At 35.6% G+C, this 26383-nt stretch overlaps 2 protein-coding genes and 2 non-coding genes across 9 annotated transcripts; 1 reads left to right on the forward strand and 3 right to left on the reverse strand.

The window, feature by feature from the left end:
• serpine1 (serpin peptidase inhibitor, clade E (nexin, plasminogen activator inhibitor type 1), member 1) lies at window positions 1–3256 on the reverse strand. Its single transcript, XM_043245891.1, has 9 exons — window positions 3107–3256; window positions 2281–2530; window positions 1914–2138; window positions 1580–1774; window positions 1300–1498; window positions 1098–1198; window positions 911–997; window positions 715–798; window positions 1–569 (listed from the first exon to the last, which is right to left on the reverse strand). The coding sequence occupies exons 2-9, from the start codon at window positions 2519–2521 to the stop codon at window positions 529–531; spliced, it is 1173 nt and encodes a 390-aa protein (XP_043101826.1). The 5' UTR covers window positions 2522–2530; window positions 3107–3256; the 3' UTR covers window positions 1–528.
• A 9727-nt stretch (window positions 3257–12983) lies between these two features.
• On the forward strand, window positions 12984–13057 carry trnat-agu. Its single transcript has one exon. It is a non-coding gene; the product is annotated as a tRNA-Thr (tRNA).
• Window positions 13058–13393: 336 nt separating this feature from the next.
• zgc:77439 (uncharacterized protein LOC378987 homolog) lies at window positions 13394–18924 on the reverse strand. Of its 6 annotated transcripts, none has more exons than XM_043243087.1 (8): window positions 18775–18896; window positions 17467–17760; window positions 17023–17161; window positions 16529–16671; window positions 16218–16270; window positions 15049–15173; window positions 14095–14409; window positions 13394–13988 (listed from the first exon to the last, which is right to left on the reverse strand). In XM_043243087.1, the coding sequence occupies exons 2-8, from the start codon at window positions 17679–17681 to the stop codon at window positions 13629–13631; spliced, it is 1350 nt and encodes a 449-aa protein (XP_043099022.1). In that variant the 5' UTR covers window positions 17682–17760; window positions 18775–18896; the 3' UTR covers window positions 13394–13628. The 6 variants fall into 6 exon arrangements, with proteins under 6 accessions (XP_043099022.1, XP_043099024.1, XP_043099023.1 ...); XM_043243089.1 differs by having other exon boundaries at window positions 17467–17720; window positions 18775–18866; XM_043243088.1 differs by lacking the exon at window positions 18775–18896 and adding an exon at window positions 17811–17914 and having other exon boundaries at window positions 17467–17720.
• Window positions 18454–18535, reverse strand: trnas-uga. The gene has a single exon. It is a non-coding gene; the product is annotated as a tRNA-Ser (tRNA).
• Window positions 18925–26383: the final 7459 nt, after the last annotated feature.

The following is a 26383-nucleotide window of genomic DNA, read 5'->3' on the forward strand; positions in this document are numbered from 1 at the left end:
TCATGTTCGCGTATGGTCGCTTTTATTATAAAAACGAAACACTTTTAATAAACAGTCTTCAAGAAAATATAACCTTCGACAATAAATTAATAAATACTGTAAAATCCAACTCGTAAAAAATAAGCACATTAAACAGATTTTAAAAAACAAAAACACACAAATGAATTCACTCTTCAAATGATTAGTGCATGTAGAATCTCCATCTGCTTAGGCTGTGAATTTTGATCATTAAATGTCCCTGATGTTTCAGACATATGTTTTAAACAGCAATGCTTTTTTTTATAGTATATACCTTTCCTCTCCTATAGCAGTAGACACACTGAATAAACATTTATACATTTCTTATTAAAATTTGGCACTTCAAGCTATGCTCCCAAGACAAATATAAAAGTTTTTGCATCTTTCATTGCAAAACTGAACCCTAAGCATCTCCTGTCTTCAGTAGTATGTTGTGTGCAGACTTGTTGGCAGTTTCCTTGGTCCTTCTGTTCGAATGGTCACTTCAGGCACAACCTTGGTCTGTTATTTTTACTGAGGCTGGTTCACTTGACCGCTGAACAACAATGCACCTGTGAAGTTAACCAGGGGATTTTAATATGGAGGGACAACCAACTAACAAAAAAATAAAAAAAACACTACACTGACATCCAGATAAAAAGCAAGTAGAATGAAATGTAATAAGATAAAAGCATGTGAGATTAAAGCACAACTGACCAGTGGGTTTGTGTTGAATGAGGAAATAGAAGGGTCTATCCAGTGTGATCTCCTCTATGGCCATGCGAGAGTAAATGACAGCCGCTGGGGAAAAAACCAAAACCAAAATAAGTCAAATATGGTTTTGTTTCACTATAAATGACAGTTAATTCTGCTGAATAACATTTGTACTGTATTTGTACTTCAGTGTCTGTACCTGTGGCAGATGAGCCTTTGGTTCCTTCTTCATTCACCTCAAGTTTTACCCTCTGAAGGACCTTGAATACACATAAAGGTTCCTCGGCTAATTGGACAAAAAGAGAAGGAGACAAAATTATTAGGTTAATCAAAAAGGGCATCCATTAACACCCATTTCATTCTTAAGAAAAACAGCTAATACTCACTGGTAATGCGAGAGAAATCAGCTTTGCTCTGGCTGAAAATGTCTCCAAGACCCATCTTGCTCAGTGTGGGCTTCAGATCGGTTTCTGTGTCCATTGAGAACCTGTGAGATCATTACATAACACACACATTAGGCCCTACTGTTGTAAAATGTCCATCACAATGTAAAAATCCCAAACAAATTCACATAAATAGAAGCATTACCTTGGAATAGAAAGTTGTTTGTTAATCTTTCTCATTGTTTTTCTCCATTCCTCAATTCTGCTGCTTCTCAGCTCTTTGTTCAGGGCCAACAGAGGTACATCCCTCTCAAATGGCATCACCAGAAGCATGCTTAGCGACTCGCCCTCATAAGGCACCTCAATGACATCATAGTCCACGCCGTCTTCAGTCACAAACTCACCTAAATGGAGAAAAATGTGATTAACCTTTACAAAATCCTGTTTTCTCATCGGTTCCTTTAAAACTAATCATCAATACTCACCACAGTTGAACTTTGAAGTCATAGTCATCATAGGAACAGATACAGCACTGCCGTTGACTCTGTGAAATAGCTGTTCCCTAGTAAGCTTAGGGTCAAAGGGCGTCTTCCAGACCCCATGGAAGTGGAGAGCATTCAACAGGACCAAGCGTGTCAGTTCACTCAACACCCCAGATGGGAGGAAGTCAGAAATCATTCCTAAGACAAGAAATGAGTAAACTAATTAAGCATCTTACAAGTGCATTGTGAGCGAGCTTACATTTAGCAGACTTTTTTTTTTAAATCCAAATTGATATCGAACATCACAATCAATGCATTTAAAGTAGCAGTGACTTACCACCAGTGTGGTCAGATGTCCAGGAGTTAATCACCTGCCGGGCCATCTCTGGTTGGCTGAAATCTATTTGGTGAGGGACGCTCTGGAAGGCTTTGGACAGGCTGCGCCTAAATACCTTTTCCAGAATTATCTTCCGGTCAACCATGACACCACTGGCCACTTCTACTCCGTCTTCACTGGCCAGATCTCTCTGAAGAAGCCTCTGTAGCTTTGGCATACCGCGTTCTATCAAAAAGAAGAAGAGTTAGAAAAACAATAATATTTACAGATTAAACTAGGAATAAGAAAGATATAAAATAATACATATAGCCGTTTTAAGTTGTTCCAGAACATAACAAAATTACATCTACTGCCTGCATTCGTTTACCTTGCAGTGAGTAACCCATCTTAGAGGAAAGCATTTTAAGAGTGCTGCCATAGGCGCCAAGTTGAGCCATGCCCAGCACTGAAGAGATGCCATAGGGAGAGAGAACCAGATTTCTGTCCGGAGCAGATTGGACTAATTCAGAGAACACCTGCAGCCCAAAATCTGTCTGCTTCTCCTGCATGAGGTTGCACAAGCTTGACCCGCAAAGGGTAAAGATCAACAGCACATTCAGGCTCTGCATTTTGAATATCTGTGGAAGATAAGAGAAAGGTCAGCTGTGATGTTTCAAAACTCTAAATGTTAAGTGCAGATTGTATGAACTATAAAAGCTTTTTTTTCTGTGAAGGTATGTTTCTGGTCACAGCATGGGTGTGTTCGCTTGGCAAAACCATGGAGACAAATAAATGTTTCAACCTCCCCCAAAACGAGAACAAGCTTCTTCTTTACTTTCTCTTGTGAAAATTCTCCCTTATGTGCCAGACGCAACACCCACCACAGAAACACCACACATGCCATCTCTGTTAGTCTATCATGCCTCACATGTTTACCTACAGCTGTAGGTAATAGCTGTAGAATAACACATAAGAACTGTCTATAAACCCAAGTTTAAGATTTATAACTTTTTTACCATGTATTTTACCATGGGTAAACAACTCATTTATAATGATCTAATTCAGCTCTGTTGGTTAGTTCAAAACACACGGGCAAACCATATTAGATCAAGCAATTAACTACTTGAACTAAATGCTACCAAAACTTCTAAAAGTTTTAATCAATAAGTTTTAGTCTACTTGCGGTATGAGGCAAAACAAGAGCATAAAATTACCTGAAAGATGCTTTGATTCTGAAGAGTTTCTTTGTAGATTTAATTTGTTACTTTGATATTCGATGCAGTGCAACCCCAGAGCTGTTCTTAATGTGTCTGTGAGCAGCTCGGTCTCTATTTAAAGGACTTGAGCCCTCCCCTTCAGACGCGCGCGCACACTAGCGGAAGTTATGAAGTCATCCTTGTCTGCCTTTTTGTATCCCCTCTCTGCTTTTTCACACAGACAAACACAGTCTCTTTCCTTGTCTGTCTCTTATTTTTTTTTACAGGACTGTTAAACAGCCAAGTCATAGTTACGTTTAGTCTAAAGCAGCAGTCATTGCCAATTTTGGCAGCATATCAAACTTTGAACGTGTTTCTTTGTTTTTTTGGGAACTCTCGCATCTACAGTATATTAATTAATATTATTTCATTATTTGCTGTTGACTTCAACATCACTATACCACAAATACAAATTCACTTTGCAATATTAAAACAGCAAATAATTACAAACAGTTACTCAAGAACAAAATGTGTTCGAGCAATTAATTTTAATGAGGCCACTGACAGGACTGGATGTTTTAACATCTAAGTTGTGTGCCAAAAATAAAAGTTGACATAATCCATCCCCTTATCATATCATTATATGTTCAGCAACCACAATGACAGTAAAAATAGGATCTTCATCTGGAGTAGGCTAATTAAAAACATTAGGCTGAAGCATTGACTCACCTTTGGGAAAGTTGACACACCGCATGCCCATATGTGGTTCTACCAAAACGCATTCCTTCACACATGCTCATGAGGAAGGCCACATTCTCTGAGGATAAGGAATATTCAGGCATCTAGGGACAAAAGGAAAGGAGACGTGGAACAACTAATGATGAAATAACTTTAAACTCTTTCAAGTCATGTCTAATGATCCCTGGTATGAGCTTTATCATCGAGGCCAGTGTCTCCAGGGAAAATGACACAGACTGAACGTATTAAAGAAAGCCAGCAGAGAAGTATGTCTATAAAAGAGGGAAATCGCACACAAGCCAGGTAGTTCATGCGAGGAATGTTAAAGTACTTACCACTGTTTTACTGAAATACAACATCTGTCTTGTTAGCAACTAAGAGCTTTAACTGCAAGGGCTTTAAAGGACCAGACAATGAAGTGTCAAAATGAAAATGAACAGGTCATAAAGTTTGTATACTCCTAATACAAACATTATGTCATGCTTTAATTAAATTCACAGACGTGTTTACACGTCTTTGATTACAGTCTCGCATGCAAGTTCTAAATGGTTAAATGTATCATTAAATGTACTGTAATATCTCGTCTCTCTTGATTTCTGTCATTTACACACTCACACGTAGGTGTCTTATGAATTTACGCCTCATTCCCACTGACATAATGGACTATATAAAAATTCTGCTATATCATGGATTATTTTATTAGTACCCTAACAGTGGCAGAATACTGATGCGGTACAGTAACAATTTGCTTTTAACTCCCTCGAATTATGTCATGTTGTCATGTCAACTGAGCCTCTCCTCCAGTAAACTTGTAAATGGAAAATTGGACTCACAGCACTCAAAAGGAACGCCAACTCCATTTCCCACTGGAATGAGCCTGAGAATTCAGTTAGCTAAGTTTCACTCTAACCACAGGTAACAAACCAAGCAAAGTGTTGAAAGGGAACAAACCCAAACCACATTTTGGAAGATTAAAAACTTGCTTTAAAAACTCCAGCTTCCCGCTTAAGAAGAAAAACCTGAAAGTAAAACTAATTGCTATTTAAACATAAAAAAAACCAGCATTCACTTACAGAATTGTTTAATATACATAACATCATATTAATTTTATTTTGTTGTTTTAGCACATATACAATTGTGGATTGTTGGATTTCAGCTGTGGCTGGTAACACAGTCTCTCCCGCTAGCTACTCTGGTGGGTTGCATTTTATATACAGTAATAGAGCATTAATGCTTGTCTGAGACGGACTGATTTTTGTCAAGGGGCAAGTGAAAGAAGAGAATTTTAATTTTCCACTCAGAAAAGTAATCTGATTAAAACATCTACTTATACATTTTAGTTCAGTAGCCTATTTGAATGTTTTGAGATGTCGACTGTTTTTGTCGCGCAAATATGCTACACACAAAGCCGCCTTGTTTTGTTAACGAATGATTCGCGTTTTTTGAGGTTTGAATCATTTGAGTCAATGATTCAGTGGCCCATTCAGGCACTTGCTTTATTCTTGAATGAAGTCTAAACGAATCGTTGGAAGGCTTCAATGACTCATTAATTAAAATAGTCACTTGCTGCCATCTACTAGCGAATGTGGATGCGGATTTCATATGATTGGTATTAAGTCATATAAAATGTAATTTCCCAACAAGAAACTTGTGGCCAGTGAAAATGCTGAGAGGCTACTAAATTTGGAAAAAGTTTTATGTCAAGCCCTGAATATAAGATATAGTGTATAGTATTTATATATATATACAATAAACACAGCGCACGAACATATAGTATGCAAATAATCGTTTAAAATACACACTTTTTCCATTAAAAACGTCTGATTGGAGTAAAAGTCTTAGTGTGTTGTTTTAAAACGATCATAAACATAATCCAGCAGTTTACAGTATTGTGTTTGGTGGACTGGGCTGTTCTCACTTGACCTTTTCACTTGACCTCATACTGTTAAATTGTTCTGTTCTGTTGTCAGGGAGTTCAAACAAACAGTAACAAACAGAAAATATTGAAATGTTTTGTTTGTGGTCATTATGACTAAAAACAGATAAACTACAGCTGACGAGTGGGCGAAAGGCACCAGATGTGGCTGAGAACCTAGTAGAACACAAATGTGGGAGCATCTTGCCACTGAGAAAGGGAGATATCTTTAAAACACTGAAAGCAGAACTGATGCATATTTTCTCAGAAACAGGAAATCAGCACATCGGAGACATTAAAGAGTGTAATTTATTCCAGATCCAAATAAAAATGTAAGAATAAATTGAAAAAGCAAAATATGAACATACAACTACTCTCTATACCTATAAATAAGATTCCGCTGGTGTATTTCTATCTGTACTACATTCTGATTGATCAGAAACTTGCTTAACTTTTGTGAAGTGTCCATGGAAAATGCCAGCCATGCTGATTAAGGCTCTTCATAGGCAAATATCTTGATTTATGTGGATTTAAGGGATCTATTCTAGACTCAAAAGTGCTGATGAGTGATAAAATGATAACGAACAGGGAAATTACGAAAGTGAAATGCTCCTCAGATGTTCATAGACTTTATTTAACTTCATAGCGTAGAGAGCTTGGTCATCACCTCTTGCCTTTTACTTGCACGTACATATTTTTTTCTCATTTCAAATTGCACAAATATAAAAAATTTGAAAGATCGTCCCATTTAATGAACCCTAGTTGTCAAAAAATGTATTTATTTTAGAACCAAGTCAAGCTTCAGGAGAATGAAGGAGATACCGGGTGAAAGGCCGTTACACAACGAGAGCTGGAAAGGGAAAGGAACAGCAGAAGCCAGAATTGCCAGAGCCTTATAAAATGACCTCCAGCAGTCTACTGGTGTGCATGTTTCTGATTAAACTGTCAAAATCAGATTTCATACGGGTGGCATGGGAGCCTGACATCCTCTAGTGCAGGGGTGCACTAGCTGGAGCTAAACTTTGCAGGACAGTCGATCGCCAGGAGCGGGGGTGGGCACTCCTGCACTAGTGGGACCTGTGTTGGCAGCCCTACTATTAAGAGCAGGTTCACAAAGAGCGCAAGTGGGCCCTTCGGTGTACACAGTGTCTGGTTGATGAAGGCACTAATGCTATTGATTGGCCTTCATGATCCTCAGACATGAATCTAACTGATTACTTTGGATATGTCTGAGCATACACGGCCACCAAGTATCACCAATGATTGTCCTGCGGCTCACTCACGCTCTGATCCAGATCTGGCAGAAGATGCCCTAGGGTACTATTCATTATCTTTTCAGGAGCATGCCTAGATGCTGTCAGATGTGCATACACTTTTCCATCAACCTTTTCATAGGAAGTGTATAGAGTTTTATGTGTGGGCCATAAACACTACTGACCTATACGTTGATGAAATATATTCAAGTTAGATGAATATTTCCCTGTTTTACTTTGATTTTTGGTTTGATTTTGAATCCAGCACTCATTGGGTTAATGATGTTGGCTTGTCATTTTATTCTAAGTGTGTATACAATGCATATAAGTTAAGATTTCCAATTTGAGTTTTTCATTTATCAGTGATTTCCTTAATTTTAACACTTTAAGTGGATCAAAACCTTTTGTCCAAGCTAAAATGTGTTCAATGTTATTAACTTTTTTGACCACTTAAAATGTTGACTACTGTATACATAGCAAATATATCATATAGTAACAGAAGCCAGATTAAAGTTTGGCAACGTGATTTTTTGGAGTTCTAGTTTTCGATCATAAGAAGATGAGTAAGAGGAAAAGGCAGAGGGAAACAGTAGGGGAAAAGATGAGTGGATGAAAAAGAATGCCATGTAAGCGGGACATGGGGTATTCCCTCACTCCTGACACTTGCGTGGATTACCATCCATAGAAAGTGATGATTTGCAGTCTCAACTGATGATGACTTTATATTCTGCAAAGAAAATTAAAGCTAATTCCGCAAGAAAATGTTCAAAGTAGAGTTCCATTTTTATAGCAAGCACTAAATGCCCATGTAAAGCTTAAATGAGAAGTTGACATATAGGCCATTATTCTTCACTAACATAATGAAATAGCCTTTAAATAACTCTAGCTTGTAAGGTGAAGTCATGTGTTTATTACTCAAATCTTAAAGATTAATTTGTTAAACCAAAAGACTCGCAAAGGTTAATGTAATATACAGACAGGGGAAAAAGGATGACATTTGAAGCACAAAGCTCTTGCCAAATAGATAAGGCACAGGATATGACCAATGAGGAGAGAGCGTTGAATTAGGCAAAACATGTGATGTGTCTCACCCTTGAGCTCTAAGAGTCACAACAAATTAATATATTCAGGGCTACCAAAACAGCTTGTACTTTATTTAAAGAGTGAGCAAAGCACTTCGGGGGCAAACAGGAAAGTTCAATCATCTAATAGAACATGCCATGAACTCTATTGCATGTTTTTCTAAAGAGGCGGTTGATGGGTGTTGCTGATGGGAAATGTGACTTTGTTCTGAAGGCCAAACAATGACTGACTGTTTACGCTAGATATGAATAGATGTGTTTTTCAGTTGATAAATGCTGAGCAGGCATTTTTTATTTAATGCCCCCCCTAAATTATATAATAGTTTTGAGTCTAATTTAATTTGACAATATTATAAAATATTTTATCAAAGATATCAGGGCCTTTCCTTTACTGCAACTAAAACCTGCTAACAGTTGGCGTTTTGTTCAAGGTTACATAACTGAAGACATAACATGGCAAAACATTTCTATCTGGCAAACCCAGAGACACCAAAACACAGCCTTAAAGGGTGTATACAAAAGAAAACAATTAGTCGTTGAATTTCTGAAGTGATTCAGAGGCTGAGAGTTAAAAACCTTGAGAGCCAAACTTGTGTTAACCTGTTTTGTGGCTGCGGTGCCTAGGAATGGAAGCTGTGGTTACAGTCAGAGTACAAACTGTGGTCAGAATCTTCTCCTCATCCGCACGCACATTCACTGAGACTAATATATATTAGATGTTTTTGGTAAAAGAGACAAACCCTTTTTGCATTTGCAACTTTCCATTCTGTAGCTTGACTTCAATTTTAGAACCATTTAACATAACTGGGACTTCACAGAAACAAACAATTCCAACTTTATTTTTTGCAATTGCTAGAAAATTTGTAAAGAAATGTATTATACAAGATTGCATTAAATTTACAGAAAAGGACGAGAAACAAATAACTGTTGTTTTTGTTCATGTTTTTCTTTCTATTCATCAAAAAAAAAGAAAAAGTGTATCATGGTTTTTAGCAATTTTCAACAATGTTAACAAACAAAAACACTGTGAAGAAATGGTCAATGGAAAATTAACAAACAAAGGTGTCACGGTATGATTTAGTGTGAAGGAGCACTCGACGATAATAAATAAACTTAAACAGATTTAATCCTCTTCAAACTGACAAAATAATAATATACAGGCAGACAGGCAGAACATAAACCACACGTATAAACCTCGACGATCAGACCCGGGTGAACTCAAACACACAGGACTTAAATATACAACGTAAATACTTAAACTACACACAGCTACACACAGCCGAGATACGACAATTAGCTAAAAGTAGGTCACAGAACACACGGCACACGACACAAACAACAACACAAAGGAGTCCACGTGTGACAGAAGGAATGCTTCTTAAGCATCAAATCAGCATATTAGACTGATTTCTAAAGCATCACCCTGAACACTTCATCCTAACATCCTAACAACGACTGATTTGTCACCGACATGAATAAATGGCGTTTGAAAATATATTACAATAGAAAAAATATTACAGTGTTTAAACTGTAATTTTTCACAGAATTTCTGTTACTGCATGTTTAAATGAATCCAAAGTATTATTAAATTCAATTCCATAAGAAAAAAAAAGCATTTGTGACAAACAAAGTCACATTCATTTCAGTATTACAACACTGTGACTATTGTTAGTTAATCACTGTAAATCAAACCTGAAATATTATGTTACTGAAAAGCAACTGGGTGTTTAGGTCATATATCACTTTTAATTTCTTTATTTTTACAATATGCATATCAATTTTACTTTTCAGCTCATGCGCACAATGCTCTAAACACACACAAACGTGCTCAGATCACAGGATCCAGACGCTTACATAACTTAAACCTGATGAAAACCTTGCAAAAACAAATCTCCCTGGTTTCAAAGCAAACAAATCAGACAGACACTATGCCCCAGACATTTCATGAAATCTGATTTATATGGCGTTAACGAAACATGCAGCATGTGAGTGCATGTGTATGAACGTCTATGACTCAGTGTTTAGCAGTTTAGCAGGAGCTGCTGAATCACGTGTGCTGCTGTTTGTGCTGCTCTTATCTCCTCTTACCTCGATGCAGCGATGTTTCCCCACAATCACTGTCTGGGACGTGTTCATCTGTCTGGACAAAAAAAATGGTCATTAAGAGCAACATGGTACACCGTACACTCATGCTGACTTTTGGCACGCTTATTTGACTTGCAGTGTTGCTCGGACTGAATCATCGGCAGGTATGAAAACGTAAGTTTGACACATTTTCCTGTGGCAATCAGCAGTATTCACTTTATTCACTTATTAAACAAATACTTGGCTTCACAGAGAAGTAATAATTTAGGGCTTGTTACAGACAAAAAAAATGGACACTTTTTCTGATCTTACATTCAGTACATACAGCAGGCCTATATTTGTAATTAAATGCATGTTTAATATTTTAAATGTTTAATATTCACAAGACTGCAGCCTTGTAAGACCTTATTCAATCTATTGAAATGCAACTCACATTTTCCTAGTGCTCATGGAGATGACTCTATGTAACCACAGTGATTCACATGGTCTTTGTGTGTGTGTGTGTGTGTGTGTGTGTGTGTGTGTGTGTGTGTTCAGAACAGAATGGAAAAAGTGGGACCTTTAGATGCTGCATACAGAAGACATGTTCTTCTGCCGTTCTACAAAAGCCATCCTGAAAGAAAAAAAAATGTTGAGTTGCTTTGCCTACACCCGCTCAAACAAACTTATATAAGGTCATTACCAGGCACACAGAACACAAAACAATCAACTCTCTTTTATCATATAATCAGAAGCATATGAGAATATTCCAGGAAAGGAATGCCTGAGAGGAACTCTGTTTTGGGAACCCTGATCTTTCTACTGAGGAAAGTCTCTCCTCATAGTCCCCTTGCTCTATTTCAATAGTGAGAACAAGAAATAACTTCACTACAACTGTTCATTCCTCATTTAAAATTAGTCAGAAAGACCTTTGTGACTGTATTTGCAAGTAATATTATACAGCACTATACAGAAAGATGGATGTACTGTCTGAGTTTGATTTGAGTTTCAATTTGACACATCAAGGAAGCTTCCCCTTTCTTCTATTTAGTTTTTTCTAATTGACATTTTTATTGCATACTTTTGAAATTACTGTCTATTTTGCATTGTAGATGAGAGTGCAGTCCGATTTTGCAATTGTGAAACTTAATTCTGTTAGACCAAGTCAGCTGAAAACACCCCCACATGTGTTTTTCTGTATGTTAATCTACATTAATCATTGTTCATAATCCTAGATCATTTGGATCCTACCACCCTCCATTGTAACCACATTATAGCTCACAGAAGAAAAAGAAAACAATAATATTCATTCAATATCATAATATACAGTACATCCTTAGAGGTACGTCATTTCAGCTTTTTATTATCATTACCTATGTTTTGGTGAGATTAAATAAGCATATTTAGCACATTTGTGAAATCGTTATTGCTTGAAGTACAAAATATGCAATAAAGATGCAAGAACATTTGTGTGTTTTTGTATTATATACTTTATGTATATACACACACACACACACACACACACACACACACACATATATATATATATATATATATATATATATATATATATATATATATATATATATATATATATATATATATATATATATACAGTATATATGTATGCGTGTGTTTACTTTGAATTTCATTATTTCAACATTAGGCTACAATTATGATTTTGATTTACATCTAAATCTACATTTATATAGCTAAAAAAAAAAGTCATCATAGTAAAACGTATCCATTGGTGATCTATAGAAAAGCTGTGCACTGTACCTCAGGGAGTTTACAGGATATTGCATCACTTGGAAACCCAGTGACTTGAGAGAGTGAAAAAAAACTGTACCGGAATAGTACTGAACAGATTAAAAACATCTGGATGCAGTAGATATACGCCTCTGGGGATTATGGCTAAAAGACTTAAGAAAGACTAAGATTTTTAACATTAATGAATGTTGTATTTGATAAAACATTCGGAGTGGCGAGGGTCTGCACCCTTACCTTTTCGTTTTTTACCACGTGAAATAAAGATTCTGTTGAGGTGAACCTTATCTCTTCTGTGACATGATTCAAGCTTCCATAAATAACAGAACGCCGGTGGGAAAAAAAAACAGAATGTAAAAACTGTTCGAATGAGAACACGGTATCCCTGACCGGAGCGGTCGGATGAATAATTCGTGGTCTTTCTTTATCTCCCTGGTAGACCCTATTTTTGGAATGGCGACATCAGTGAAAGTTGCTTAAACGGAAAAAACCACAATGACTCAGACTTTAGTTTGAATTGTGTGTCTGCATTGTTTCGGTTGTGTGTATACACGCACGATTTCAACAGTTTTCACTGCTTAAAAAAATTCCTGTGCGTCAGCTTGTGATATATATATATCTTCACAAAACGCCAAGCTGCACTGAAACGCTCGCAAACTAAACTGCTTCACAAAGCGTCACGTTACCCTCGGTCTCGGTCGTGTAGCACGCGCTGCCACCGCGTGGCTGGGAATTTATTCGCTGTACTAGCCTTAGCTTTGTGAGTTATATAAACCTCTGCAGTAAAGCAGTCGCCTTTCACTGAGCTCAATGGTCGAAATTCTGAACTGTGTATTGCATCAAAACGTTACGTTTTACGTTAAGTTACTTGAAATTTATTTAAAACCCATGCTGTGCGAGTGTGTGTGTATATTTAGCAGGATCAGTTTCAGTTACGTAAATGTTACGAGATGTCGAAGTCCAAATGTTTTTAAAATAGGAATAAGTTCATGGAAGTAATTTAGAAGTTATTATATATTATATAAGTTATATGAATGAAATGTTTTTATAATGAAATTTTCAACATGTCGGCACAAGGCGCCGTGGCTTAGTTGGTTAAAGCGCCTGTCTAGTAAACAGGAGATCCTGGGTTCGAATCCCAGCGGTGCCTTTTGCCTCAGTGAGGTGTGATTATTAAATAAAACTGAACATGTATTGGCTTTGTGTTTGTGGTTATGCTTTTGAAATAAGCACTGACTATCTGACACTATATTTCACAATAAACTATATGGGTTGTGGGGACATGGATGCATTTTGATGATGTAGTATGTGGATAATTTCAGCAAAAAAACAGAAAAAGACATACGGTTTGGAAAAATGGTAAGATTGAGAGAATTTTAACTTTTGGGCAAACAATCCCAACAAGTGTTCCTTTCGATACACGTACTTTTGGTTATAAAGGATATAAATATAAATTTTTGGGATATAATTTTTTTCTTTAAAACACAAAGTGCATAATGTTTATTTTCATTCATGGTTTATTATTTAAAAAGCAGCTTATCACAAACGACAAAATTAGAAAGATACTTCATTTAAACATATCTATAGGAGCTCATTGCACAAAAATAAGACTATGATTAGACATTTTAAAAAAATAATTGTAAAACTTATCAGTACTGAACAATTTGTTAATATCCTAATTGTACTTGCTACACTGGCATATGATTTTTTTACATCAAAGCTTATATTGTTTTTTTAACAGCCAGAGGCTTCTGCAGCTGCTGGCCATGTAAATCGTGCACCTTCCACTCCATGTTTTCCAGGACAGTGTAGTTGTAGGTCTTGTAATTGAGCATGTCTCGGGCACGGAACACCTTGTTGGATTCATACAGGTTGCTCCAATAGCGTGGGAGGGGTTTGAATCCCCCCAGATGAGCTAGCTCATCATTGTAGGCCCATTGCTCAGAATCCAGTTTAAGAATATGGCGGGTGGCAATACCACGAGCGCGACGGGCGGCAATGTCCAGCTCGATATCTTTCTCCATTTCCTCACGGGATGGCAGGCGGAAAGAACCATCCAACACTGACAGGACAAACTGAGACTGGGGAAACAGACGAGGAAACAATTTGAAGATGTAAGGGAAGTTTGAGAAGTACCTCAGTGGCACATATTCTCTTAAACAAAATATCCTTTGCTTTGCAACTAACCTGAATGTGGAAATGTGGGAAGGGGCATATAGCTCTGCAGATGCCCACTATAAAGAGTGAAGGGTAGGCTGGAGGTATCAGGAACTTATAGAGAGGTGAGACGAGGTGCTCCTGCACTTTTACACCCACTTTCTTATCCAAGAATGGGAAGGTAAAGTTGTAGCCTGTACAAAACAGAAACACCTCTGGCTTCGCTCTCTCCCCATTTTTGAACTCTAGGGTGTCATCATCCAGTACAGAGGTTACTGGAGGAGCCTGCTGGACTCCTGGAGGAAGAGGGCAGGTCAATGGCCGCTGTCCATGACTCAGGATAACCTGGAGGGCAATAAAGATAAACAAGAAAATTCCAAATAAAATACTTTGGATGGTAAGTATAATGTAGCAAGTATATGATCAGCTACAAAAGCACAAGAACAAGTTGGTTTCTTCTGTCACAAGTATTAACACATATTAAAAGCTGGAATACATTACACAACTTTTGATCATTTTTGTAAATTACGTTTGATTTCACGACATATTCTTTTACGCACAGCTTTGTCACTGTTAGTAACTAACCATTATATTGCCGTCTGCACCAAATGTAATAATCATTCTCGCTGTAATTTTGGTGGTTCCCTAATTCTGACTTCCAGCAACTAAGTCACCGTCCACTTTTCTTGTAAACTGAGCCAAAAATCTGGGCAAGATTTGTCATGCGGATCGCACATTGTTCAAGTTATTCTAAAATCAGTCCAAAATATCTATAATAATTTTCCAAATGGAAACATTCCGAAGCTAAAAAAAAAACTAAGCTAAAATCTGTATCCATCAAACACTACGTGATATCCTCGACAACTCTGCAAAATTGGGAAACATCTGTGCAAAATTTATGTAGTATATTCCAGCCAATATACCAGTATATCGCAAAAAAATGCGGTATTTCAAATAGCTAAACAATTGAACACTCTGAAAGACCTGAGCATCAACATTGGAGAGCTCCATGGCAATATCTAGTCCAGAGAGACCAGCTCCCAGCAGCACCACTGACTTTCCCGCCAAAGGTTCAGCACTACGATAATCATGACTGTGCATCAGCGTCCCTACAAAAATTTGAATTTGGACAAAAAACAAACATTTGATACAATACAGAAAATTTTGATAATATGTAAAGACCATACGCTAGTCAAACCTGCATAATCACAAAATATTTTTAACTAGCAATGTTGTGGTCAGTCAACCCTCTATAAGCTTCCCCTTATAGGAACACAACACTTTTGAGAATATAGTGAGAATATAGTTCCAAGCCATATCAGCTTAAAAAAGCCACAACTTTTCATTTTCCGTCGGTATTAGTAAACAACGGAACTACAGAAGAATCAAATATTGAAAAGTACTCTTTGGTACTTTTTCTAAAACGTTTTTAAGTGACATGCTGGTCTAAACAGATTCAATGATCTATGATAAGCTGCAGCTAAAAGTGCTATCTCCAGAACCGGAGATCAGCTAAAAAGAGTAAAACTCAACTCTTTAACTCAAGGCAAGTTGGAAAATTAGCACGTTTTCAAAAAAAATGTTCAAAACGGTGTGTTCCTTTAATGCTGATTAATACATGATTCATTTTCAAAATTATAAACTTTCGTTGTGTGCACCTACAAAAGTTTTGTAGTAAAAACTTTTTTTTTGAAGTTTAATAGATTTAAGATTTTATTTAAGTTTAATAAAAGCAATTACTAACTGCAATCCTAAAGCAAGCATGCATTATGTGTACATTAAATGAATGAATACATAACATTTCCATTATTTACTGTAAAATCTTGAAATGGATAGCAAAGATCCCAAAATAAACATAAAGAAACATAAAGTTCTAACTTTTAATTAACCTACTGATAAATATAATATAACGTTATATAAAGATGAACTAAAACTGTGTCTACTTTCCAACCAATGCCATGATTTGATCTAAAGAATTTCTCAGTATGTGCTCACTCTAAAAACATGTCGCAACAGCAAAGAGCCGTTTAGGAATTTGCAAGTCTAAGCATATGTCAAAGGTATTTTGCTGCCAAGTACACAAATTTCAAAGATGATGGATTCTTTTGATTTACAAAGTAAACACGTTATGTAATTTAAGGGAAAGGGAAAACCTTTGAATTTTTCCAGTCCAGGTATTGCAGGGATGTAGGGGTCATAGAAATGTCTGTAATAAACACACATAATTTCACTTAAAAAAATTACTTTGTAATATTTTCTTACCTGATTATATAATTAAATCGTACCCTGAAAAACTGGCACAGTATATAAGTGAAAGTGCAATTGAGTTTCATTGCATCATTAGTTACTATTTAACCCACTGCACCCAATGGCCTTATTGATCTAGGCATGTACATTTTGACTATAGTTGCGCATAGGAAGGTTTTACAGAGAATATTTTACACTCATTTTGCTGTACGCTTACCCATTGCACACCATAACAGCATCAAATCTTTCTGTAGTGGATTTGCTAGGGTCTACACAATCGTTGGAGGTGACATCCCAAGCCAACCCTTTCCACCCGTCCTTCGCGTCTACTGGGGTCACTGAAGCCACCGAGGTCCCAAACTTGTCGAAAGAGAAAAACACACCTATCAATACATACATATTGTTTTTCCATTCAAACTGATGCATCAGCGACATCCAGTCATTTGCGCAAGCGACTGTTAATTCTCTAGTAGTTTTCCGCAATCCCGCAGATTCATCATAAAGAAACGTAGATAAGAATACAATATGGTATGGTCTAAGGTAAAGATAAGATATGTCTTTTTTTTTTTACTTTGATTGCCTGGTCATAAACTATAAAATTAATAATTATCTGTCACACGTGCAACACTTACCTTAAATGCTGGACACGAACAAAGAGGTGTGAGTATTTTAAAAATGTAAGAACTGAACTACAAGCATTATGTTTTTCACCTGGATGTGGTCCCACAGGCGAAAATGATCACAGTACTGCTCAAGGTACTTCCGTACTTCGGTGTGATGGACAAAAGAGGAGAGATGCTTTTCAAAGGGAAAGTCAGGGAAAGACATCACCTCTTTGGGTATATTGGTTCTAGTATGTGAGAAGAACACAACAGCAAACTATTATAAAGCCACAATACTGCAGGAAAGATTAAAAGTTTAAAAAGAGGATATTGAAATAACTCCTTAAAGTTGATTAACGTTAGACTTCATTAAGTAACCATTCTTGTCACGTGGCATAAGGTGGTTACAACACTGATGGACACTTAATATGTAATTAAACATGATAAATGTTCTGGCATCACTATATGTCTTTTGATATTTATTACAGTGCAATTTAATACATATAACGTTTTACGGTTATATTAGTTATGTATAAAAAAGGTATACATTCACCTGAGATCCCTGTACATGCTGCTGTGAATCGGCAAGCCGTTGTCGTAACGTCCGACTTTTTCCTCATAGACCCAGGTTCCTCCGATATTGTTGGTGAGCTCGTACACCACAGGTGTCGCGAAGGTGTCCCCGCGGGAGAGAAGATGGCGGGCCGCGCAGAGTCCCGCGGCACCGGCTCCGATAACAGCCACGCGCAGCTTCCCCAAGCCAGACATCTTTATGCAAAAGAACGGTGAGAAACAGGAAGTTGACACCTGGCAAAACAGATGCAAAACCGCAGATTGCCTCGTTTCCCTGAAAATGGAAAACGTGCCGGATTACAATTATATTTGTAACCCTCTTACTGTACTTCGAGCTGGTATCTACAGCTGTCCTCGGGTGGCAGTACCGGGGTCTGACTGTCAGTCTTTCAAAGCGCCTGCGAAAGCTCGTCTAATTATATCGAAGACGCGCTGGAATCTGTCCAGCTACCCCGGCAGCCCAATCAAATTAACCCTTTCTGTACTGAAGTAACATTTTCATTGCAAATTTGAAAAAAAAAACTTATGAAATATATGAAAACAACAACATTATAAAATGCACGTTATATATATATATATATATATATATATATATATATATATATATATATATATATATATATATATATATATATATATATTTTTTTTTTTTTTTTTGTTTAGAAAGAAAGTTACACGGATATGTATGTAAGTTGTAAGTCTGCCTCATTTAGATGATAAAAATAATTAAACAGTTTACACAACATTCTATTTATATGCACTTTCCCTTTGTTTGTTTTTTTGTTTTTTGTTTTTGTTGTTTTGGTTTTTGTTTTTAGTTTTGTTTTTACATTAGTAATTGTAACAATTATTTAAAAGATTGTCATTTGCCAGCAATATTTGTTTTCGTAGTTAACCACATCTGTTGACACAAGACACATATGATTTCAGTTATGACTTTTTCGCTTCCTCAAAATGAATAAATTTTCGCTGCGAGCAGGGTTCGAACCTGCGCGGGGAGACCCCATTGGATTTCAAGTCCAACGCCTTAACCACTCGGCCATCGCAGCGCCGGAAACTCATGCTTTAACTTCCCCATTTGTTATTGACGTACTATAACAATAACTATTTAAACTTTGTTAAATGCAAACGCACAGCGCTTTGCAAAAAACCGTAACACCACCTTGCTTTTACTAAAACGCACGCCAGTGTTAATGTTTATGCTATTTTATTTTGACAATGAAGCAATTCCACATTAATCGTATTAATAATTATTTGCATTCGTGTTTAATTAAAGTTTAAATTGTACCGTTAAAGGATGCTGAGAGGACAAATGCAGCTTCCGCGGACCTCCAGCAAACAGCCGTTGGCCTACTTTCTCGTTTTATCAAGACAACGTCACATGATGGATTTGGTTGCCAGATACCCTCCCCTCGTTGCAAGTTTTTCTTTGCAGGAAATTTAATAAACACGTTTTCAGCATAAATATAAAGACAGACCGTACAAATAAGCTACCCACTGTAATAAACTACTCAATTATTTAGTTAAATGGATTCTTACAAACAGCGAAGACTTTACAGACTGACATGTCTAAAAATTACGAGCGCACGTCATGGAAACTTCGCGAGTCCAGGGGTTCAGAGCTCAACACAAACAGATCTATTTTACTCGGACTGTTGTTTTCTAAAGCAGGAGACATTTTGCTGTTATCCACTTCACCTTTGAATGCGTCGACTAGGAAAGCCCATTTGACACTTATTTGACTTATTCGATCAAACTCTACTTCTGTGTGTGTGTGTGTTGTTACAGACACTTCTTCCATTCTTGTGGCTGTTTTCTTATATATATATATATATATATATATATATATATATATATATATATATATATATATATATATATATATATATATATATATATATATATAAACATAAAATAATAATTTAATTAATAAATTAATAGTACAATGGTACAATTTTTTCTCTCCTTGCTATTAAGAATTAACAAGCACGTTTGTTTGAGACAGCGTCCAGTAGGTGGAGGTATAATAATACCATAGAAATGCCAAGATCTACATTGTTGCAGTGCAACAGTAAATTATTCACAGCGTTTCTACATTTTGTTATGTTGCAGCCTTATTCCATAATGCTACAAACAATACCCCATAATGACAACGTGAAAGAATTCGTTTGTTTGAAATCTTTGCAAATTTATTAAAAAATAAAAAACGAAAAAAATCACACAAGTATTCCTCATCTTTGCCATTACACAGTTGAGCTCAGGTACATCCTGTTTCCACTGATCATCCTTGAGATGTTTCTACAACTTGATTGGAAACCAGCTCTGATCATCACCTGCAGATTAACATACCAAAAGTAAAGTATGTTTATATCAGCCTCATGCTGTGGGGGTGTTTTTCAGCGGCAGGGACTGAGGGACCGGAACGGAAGAAAAACTCAGTGCACAAAAATATTAAGATAGCCTTAATGAAAGCCATTCAGAACCTCTTTGTGATTGAGTCTGTAATTTGTGCCAAAGGTCCGTCAACGAAGTATTTAGCAAATAGATGTGAATGCTTGTGTACATGCGATATTTTTTTTTTTTTTTTTTTTTTTTTTTTTTTTGCAAAGATATTAAACACACTTGTCATTATGGGTATTGTTTGTAGAATTTTGAGAAAAATAATGAATTTACTTCTTTTTAAAATAAGGCTGTAAAATTAAGCTCTGTGTATATATTTGCAGATGCACTGGCAACTTTACTAGCTATATATTCGAAATGAACATTTAATGTTATGCCCTACCATCAATATAATTTGTTTGGAATCCAGAGTGTAACCGTAGTCATTCTCACATTGTCATAACAATCCATGGCAACTTGCATGCGTAAGAAACGAAGGTGCCTTTGGACTGATGACTTTGAATCTGTACACTGTCAGTATTAATAGCTTTTCTATGCCCTGCCATGATTAAGGTGTTTTATACAGTAAGTATTTCATATAATAAAGGAACTATGCTTTTTATATAAAAAAGATGATTTCTTTTATACAATTTGTCAATATAGACCAAAACAAGTAATATATATATAGACGTATGTCTATGTTATTACACAGTAGCTAGAATCAAACAATGAAGATGAAAGTGAGTCAGCATTTGACCAGGATGGACCAATTAAAACACTGGTCACCTGCGATATGCCACATTAGTCTTGACAAACTATTCTAGAAAGTAAAAATGGCCTTACAACAGGGCAGCCCAAATCGAAACCGCACCCAAAGTGTCATGCAACGGCTCAGTCAAGTGCACTTCTTTGTACAAAGATCAATGCACTCTACCCACATTTCACAAGTACGTTGTTTAGTTTTGTTGCTGGCAACCACAACTGTCATAACCATATGCAATGCCAATTAAACGTTTACAACTTTTTACAGACTACCCAAAGAATCTAAAAATCTGATGTCTCTATAAATGACGTAACTTTAAAACAATTGTTTGTGTTAAAGACAATTGTTTGAACAAACGTTTTACAATAATTTCAGTTTCAGGGTGGTCATTTTAGTCAAAAATGCTTATTTAAAGAATATTTTTGTGTTTTCTTTTTTTACTTGAGAGTCTATAAAAAGATTTTTTTATTTCCAGAAATTGTGAGATCCAGTATCATGTTGATGTGGACTAACAAGTACCTTCAGTTTGAATGAAAAACATCAACCGATCAGCAAACTTAAACGATTATTATGGACTTTAGACATTTACATGACAACATCCATCAACAAACAACACATTTTGAAGACAGACTCAATTAAATCATGGAAAGCAACATCTGCAGCCCAGACAAGCATATCAGAGACTGCTCTTCGTCAAGACAACTGAAGACAAGATATTAGTCTGTTATTACAAAGCCACTGTAGTATTACCTAACGAAGCAAAACCTAAAGACTTTGTCACCAGAGCCTCAAAGATCACAGGTACTCATGAAATCCCTGTACATCCGTCACACATCACAGAGGATAAGAAGATTAAATGGCTGAGATCAGCCAAAACGTCCTGGTTAAAAACAACATCTTTCCAACAGCTGTCAGGTTTTCCAACAAACACGTCTAATAGTAACCACACCGAATAATCCATGTTTACGTAACACTCTGTCAAATTATAAGTATCTTAATCTGTCATTCTTTACCTTCAGTGACCTCCTCTACTACCTATAATCTGTCTACTATATCACAGTTTATGTACTGTTTGCATACTGCACTGTATATGGTTTGGCATTGTAATGTACTGAATTGTTTAGGCTATAGTGATATGTGTGTAGTTACACTCACACCCTTAAAAATAAAAATGAATATATATAATCTCATAAATCTATTTAACATTATTTATTTTGTATCTATACATTCTATTCTAATCCATTCTATTAGTATAGGTTTTTCCCTTGTGCATGAGTTTTTCGAGTAGATATCAGTATTAACAAACAATTCAATCATATATTAATGTTATTTTCAGAATATCGTCAGAGTGAATTATCTAGTGTTGGGCTACTTCTGTAAATGTTAATATGTAACAATAAACATATCACTGTAGGCCTATACAGTTATATTGTAACGCTAACGCTATAAGATTTCACTAATGTATTAACTAGCACAAGAGAACAATTAACAATATATTACATTACTTATTAATCTTTGTTAATGTTAATGAAAATACGGTCATTCTTTTGTATTTCACGTCAGTTCACAGTGCATTAACCTATGTTAACAAACACACCTTTTGATATTAATTTAGTAAATATTGAAATTAACATTAAGATTCATAAATGCTGCAAAAGTATTGTTCATTCTTAGTTCATGTTAACTAAACTAGTTACCTAATGTCAACTGATGAACCTTAATTATTGTTAGGAGTTACTCTTTGTATAAATATATCTATATACAATAAAGCCACAATACCAACTACTACCAACAGAAGGATTCTGGCTGAAAGCAAACATTTGTTTTGCCTATGTCACAATATAAAGCTAATCTGACCCTGTACATGATACTGATTTTTGTTGCCAAATTGTTATAGAGCAGTTCTTAAATAAACAAATAACCTGAACTATTGCCTGTCTATCTGCTTGACTAACAGTTATATTGATCTGAGAGAGAACTGATTTGGAAAGATGTTGGTTCAATATAAAACTGAGTTTCTAAAAAACATTGGCTTAGCTTGTTACATTTCCCAGGGCTGTAGCTTTATTGTAGTAAAGTTTAATTTAATGAAAAGTAACTGTTAGCTTAGCATTTTCCATGTAGCTGGCCAAGCACTGGAATTATCTACACTGAAATAAAAAGACAAATTCTAATTTCTTAATTTCTTGTACCAGATAACATAACAGGTATGTAAAAGTTTTTCCTTCTATAGGTTTACAGTATTAAGAAAGTGATAAAATACTTTATAACTTCTGATTTTATGCAGGCTTCTTGTCTAAAGTATGTAGGCGTGTCTTAAAGCAGGAGAACCAGACGCCCTTGATGAACTCAAGCAAATTTAGCTGCTTTTAAATCTGGGTTTATAAGGCTTTTTTCAACAATTGCAAAATCCATCACTCCACAGTGATACTGAATAAACAGAAAAAGATCAACGTTTGATGCCGGTGCCAAGTACAGTTGAAATGTGTCAGGATCTTGAGAAATGTAAATAATGAACAGAAGCAATGTTGTAAAGATGAGGGCCACAATTTGAGTGAAAATGTAAAGCCATATGATATTGGCATATGTTATTTGTAGCTTATAATTATGTTAAATCACCTTAAAGGGAGATTGTTTTCTGTTAAGGTAGCAAATTGCCCCAATACATTATGGTACACCACGGCTCTATTCTGGGTCCTCTTCTGTTTGCATGATATACTCTTCCACTTGCTCATATACAAAGACGCAATTTATCATACCATTTTTAGTGCTATTGTTAAAAGCAGTTTCTTTCGTCTAACATCTATAGCCAAAATCATGATGATGCTTTCTAACAAAGACCTTGAAACTGTTATTCATGCATTTATTACATCAACGTTGGATTATTTAACTCTTTATACCTGGGTTTGCCTAATTCAACTGTAAATAGTCTGCAGGCTTGCACTAAAAAGTGACATGAATTAATCCTGCTTTCCTCTCTCCACTGATTACCGGTTTAATTACTGGATGGATTTAAAAATGTAGCTTTTTGTTTATAAAGCTTTACATGGTCTTGCCCCTCAGTATATCAATGATCATCTTGTCCTGTACAATGGCTCAAGATCCTTACGTTCCTCTAGTCAGCTACTTCTTTCTGTTCCTTACGTTATAAAACTAAAGGCTTTCTCTATGGCTGCTCCCAGATTCTCCCTCACTATATTAGATTTTCACTTCTGTTTCTACTTTTAAATCTTCCTTAAAACGTATCTATATTCTTTATGTTTTAATTGATGGTGTTATGTTCTTACATGTCTCTGTAAGGTTTTGATAGTGTGTTCATCTTTGTTTCAATATTTGTTTTAATACCTATGTATAGTATTTTTTGGAACTTCTATTGTTTTAAAAGGTGTTTTATAAATAACAAAAAAAAAAAAAAAAAAAACTCAAACCAAATTTCATAAATCAAATGTTTTATTATTGAGATCTGAAAAAAGCACACATGAGTAATAAAGTGTGGGAAGCAGTTTTGCTGAGAATTTTTTAGCTATGACAATATAAACATTATTTTAGCAGGGAAACAGAGAACAGCATTCAAAGAACGGCGGATCTGCGTGAGAAGAGATTTAAGAGATTAATTAAAGGAGTCTGTACATTATGCGTGTTTATTTGACTCGCTATGTGAACATAGTAATGGTGTATAGAGGTGGTTATTAAATCATGCGATTTATCAATAGCAACAGTGAGGAGGTTTTGGTAGAGTCGTGACTCAGAGGACTGTAATCTACCATAATATACCATGGGACAAAGGTTTAAACTAGCTTATCAGTGTAGTTTCCTAGGATCAAGTAACTAATGTTTTAGGCAATAAAAAAAAAAACTGTCTATGGTACATACAGAAAAAATAAAAAAACATGTCTATACATTTAAATAGTTAACCTAATATCTAAAAAATAATACTCTAAGTATGTAAAATTTAACATACCAGCATTAATACAGTAAAACTATTTTCTATTTTAATATTTTAAAACAATCATATTCCTATTACGGCTTTCATTATGTGTAAATATGTGTGCTATATGATGATTTCATGAATTTTCGCTGTATAAAGAGTAGGCTATTATTTCTGTATTTTCTTTTACATAATTCAAACCTCTGAATGACGGTGCATATTAAATGCGATTTTTAACATTTCGGTTTTGTGTAAGGAAAACTACTTACATGAAATACAAATATATCTAAAAAGAAATAACATTATGGATGAATCAACACTGCAAACTGACTGAACCACACATGCCCATACATGAATATAGGTAAAATGTATCTATGTGCCTTCTTTGTTTAACTGCTTTTTATGATCAAAATTATGCATCAGCTAAGCAAACAGATGCAAAGGTTTCAGTTGCAAAACTGACATTTTGAAACTTGGGAAGAACAGAAAAAGAGCGAAACTTTCTTAAGCCAGACTAAATCCCCTTATTAATTTAAATGTCTTTAAGCAAACAGTTCTATATTTAACACCATGTTCCTTCAAGTTGCCAAAACAGCTCATTTTCTTTGGGAGGCTACATCACGTATTCAGATGATTCGGTAACACTTTACAGTAAAGTCATTAACAAACATAATAAAATGCTTAACAGATCAGTATGCGCATTCAAATCTGTTAAACATTATATAACGTGTAGTGTGTTAATGGTGACCAAAGTATGCGGTTCTTATATATTCAGTATCCAATATTTAAATCATCCATTAAGGTATGTGAAGAATAAAAGGTTTAAAACAATTTAGCTTGGGCCAAATACTTAATAATTTAAGAAGGGTTTAACCTCTACTCATCTTGCTTTACTGGTTCACTCTGCTGGGCTGGACCTGATTTGGAACATCATTCACAGGGAGCCTCTTTTTACAGGCATCATAAACATATGTGCCTTATCAGGAAACAGGGTGGAATCTCAGTTACATAGAAGTGATCTCCATCAGGTCTGGTCACAAGACAAAAATTAATTTAGCATCAGAAGTAATAGTTCTAAGCACTGATTTCATTTTCCTAATAAGAATCACTGTCTCATTGAAACATTGCTTTTGTAAGTTGCTACCTTGCTACTGTGACTGGAAAACTGAAAAATCTTCATTCGAATTTTAAAATTGTATCAGGCATTTTGCAAATGAATAGTACAGTAATAAAAAAAATAAACGTACAGTATGTATCCAGTTATATTTGTTTTGGATTATTTTTATAAGATACTCAATAACATAATTAAGATACCCACAAATGAAGAACGATCAATATTGATCTCCCAGGATGCCTTCTGACTGTCTGGCCTTCTTTGAAACATAAGAATTTCAATTATTCAGGATTTGAATTTTTTTTTTTTAGATTCAATTTATGTATTTAATGATTCAACATTTAATTCTTGGTACTATTCAGACTAGTCATAAAAATATTCATTCTAAATGATGATGACAAACCATACAGGGGATTCCTGATTTAAGAGGTCACTTCAAAGGTCTTTCTACTGTATGAGATGAACTTCACTTCATCTTCTGATAAATGCTTCCACCCATAAGACCTAAGAGAACGGGGAAACACACCCTGGTCCTATCACAAACAGTTACTGATTCACTAAACTGGTTTTGCAATAAGCTATGTAAAATAATATTCATGAAAGTGATAAAAAATGATACACACCTTCTTATGCCCTGCCTCGCTGACCATGCAACACACGACCCTTTATAAAACCAAACCAAGTTTCTCATCTCTGTCTTAGTGAACCTAACA

Source organism: Puntigrus tetrazona, chromosome 7 (assembly GCF_018831695.1).
Source record: "Puntigrus tetrazona isolate hp1 chromosome 7, ASM1883169v1, whole genome shotgun sequence".
Classification (NCBI taxonomy): domain Eukaryota; kingdom Metazoa; phylum Chordata; class Actinopteri; order Cypriniformes; family Cyprinidae; genus Puntigrus; species Puntigrus tetrazona.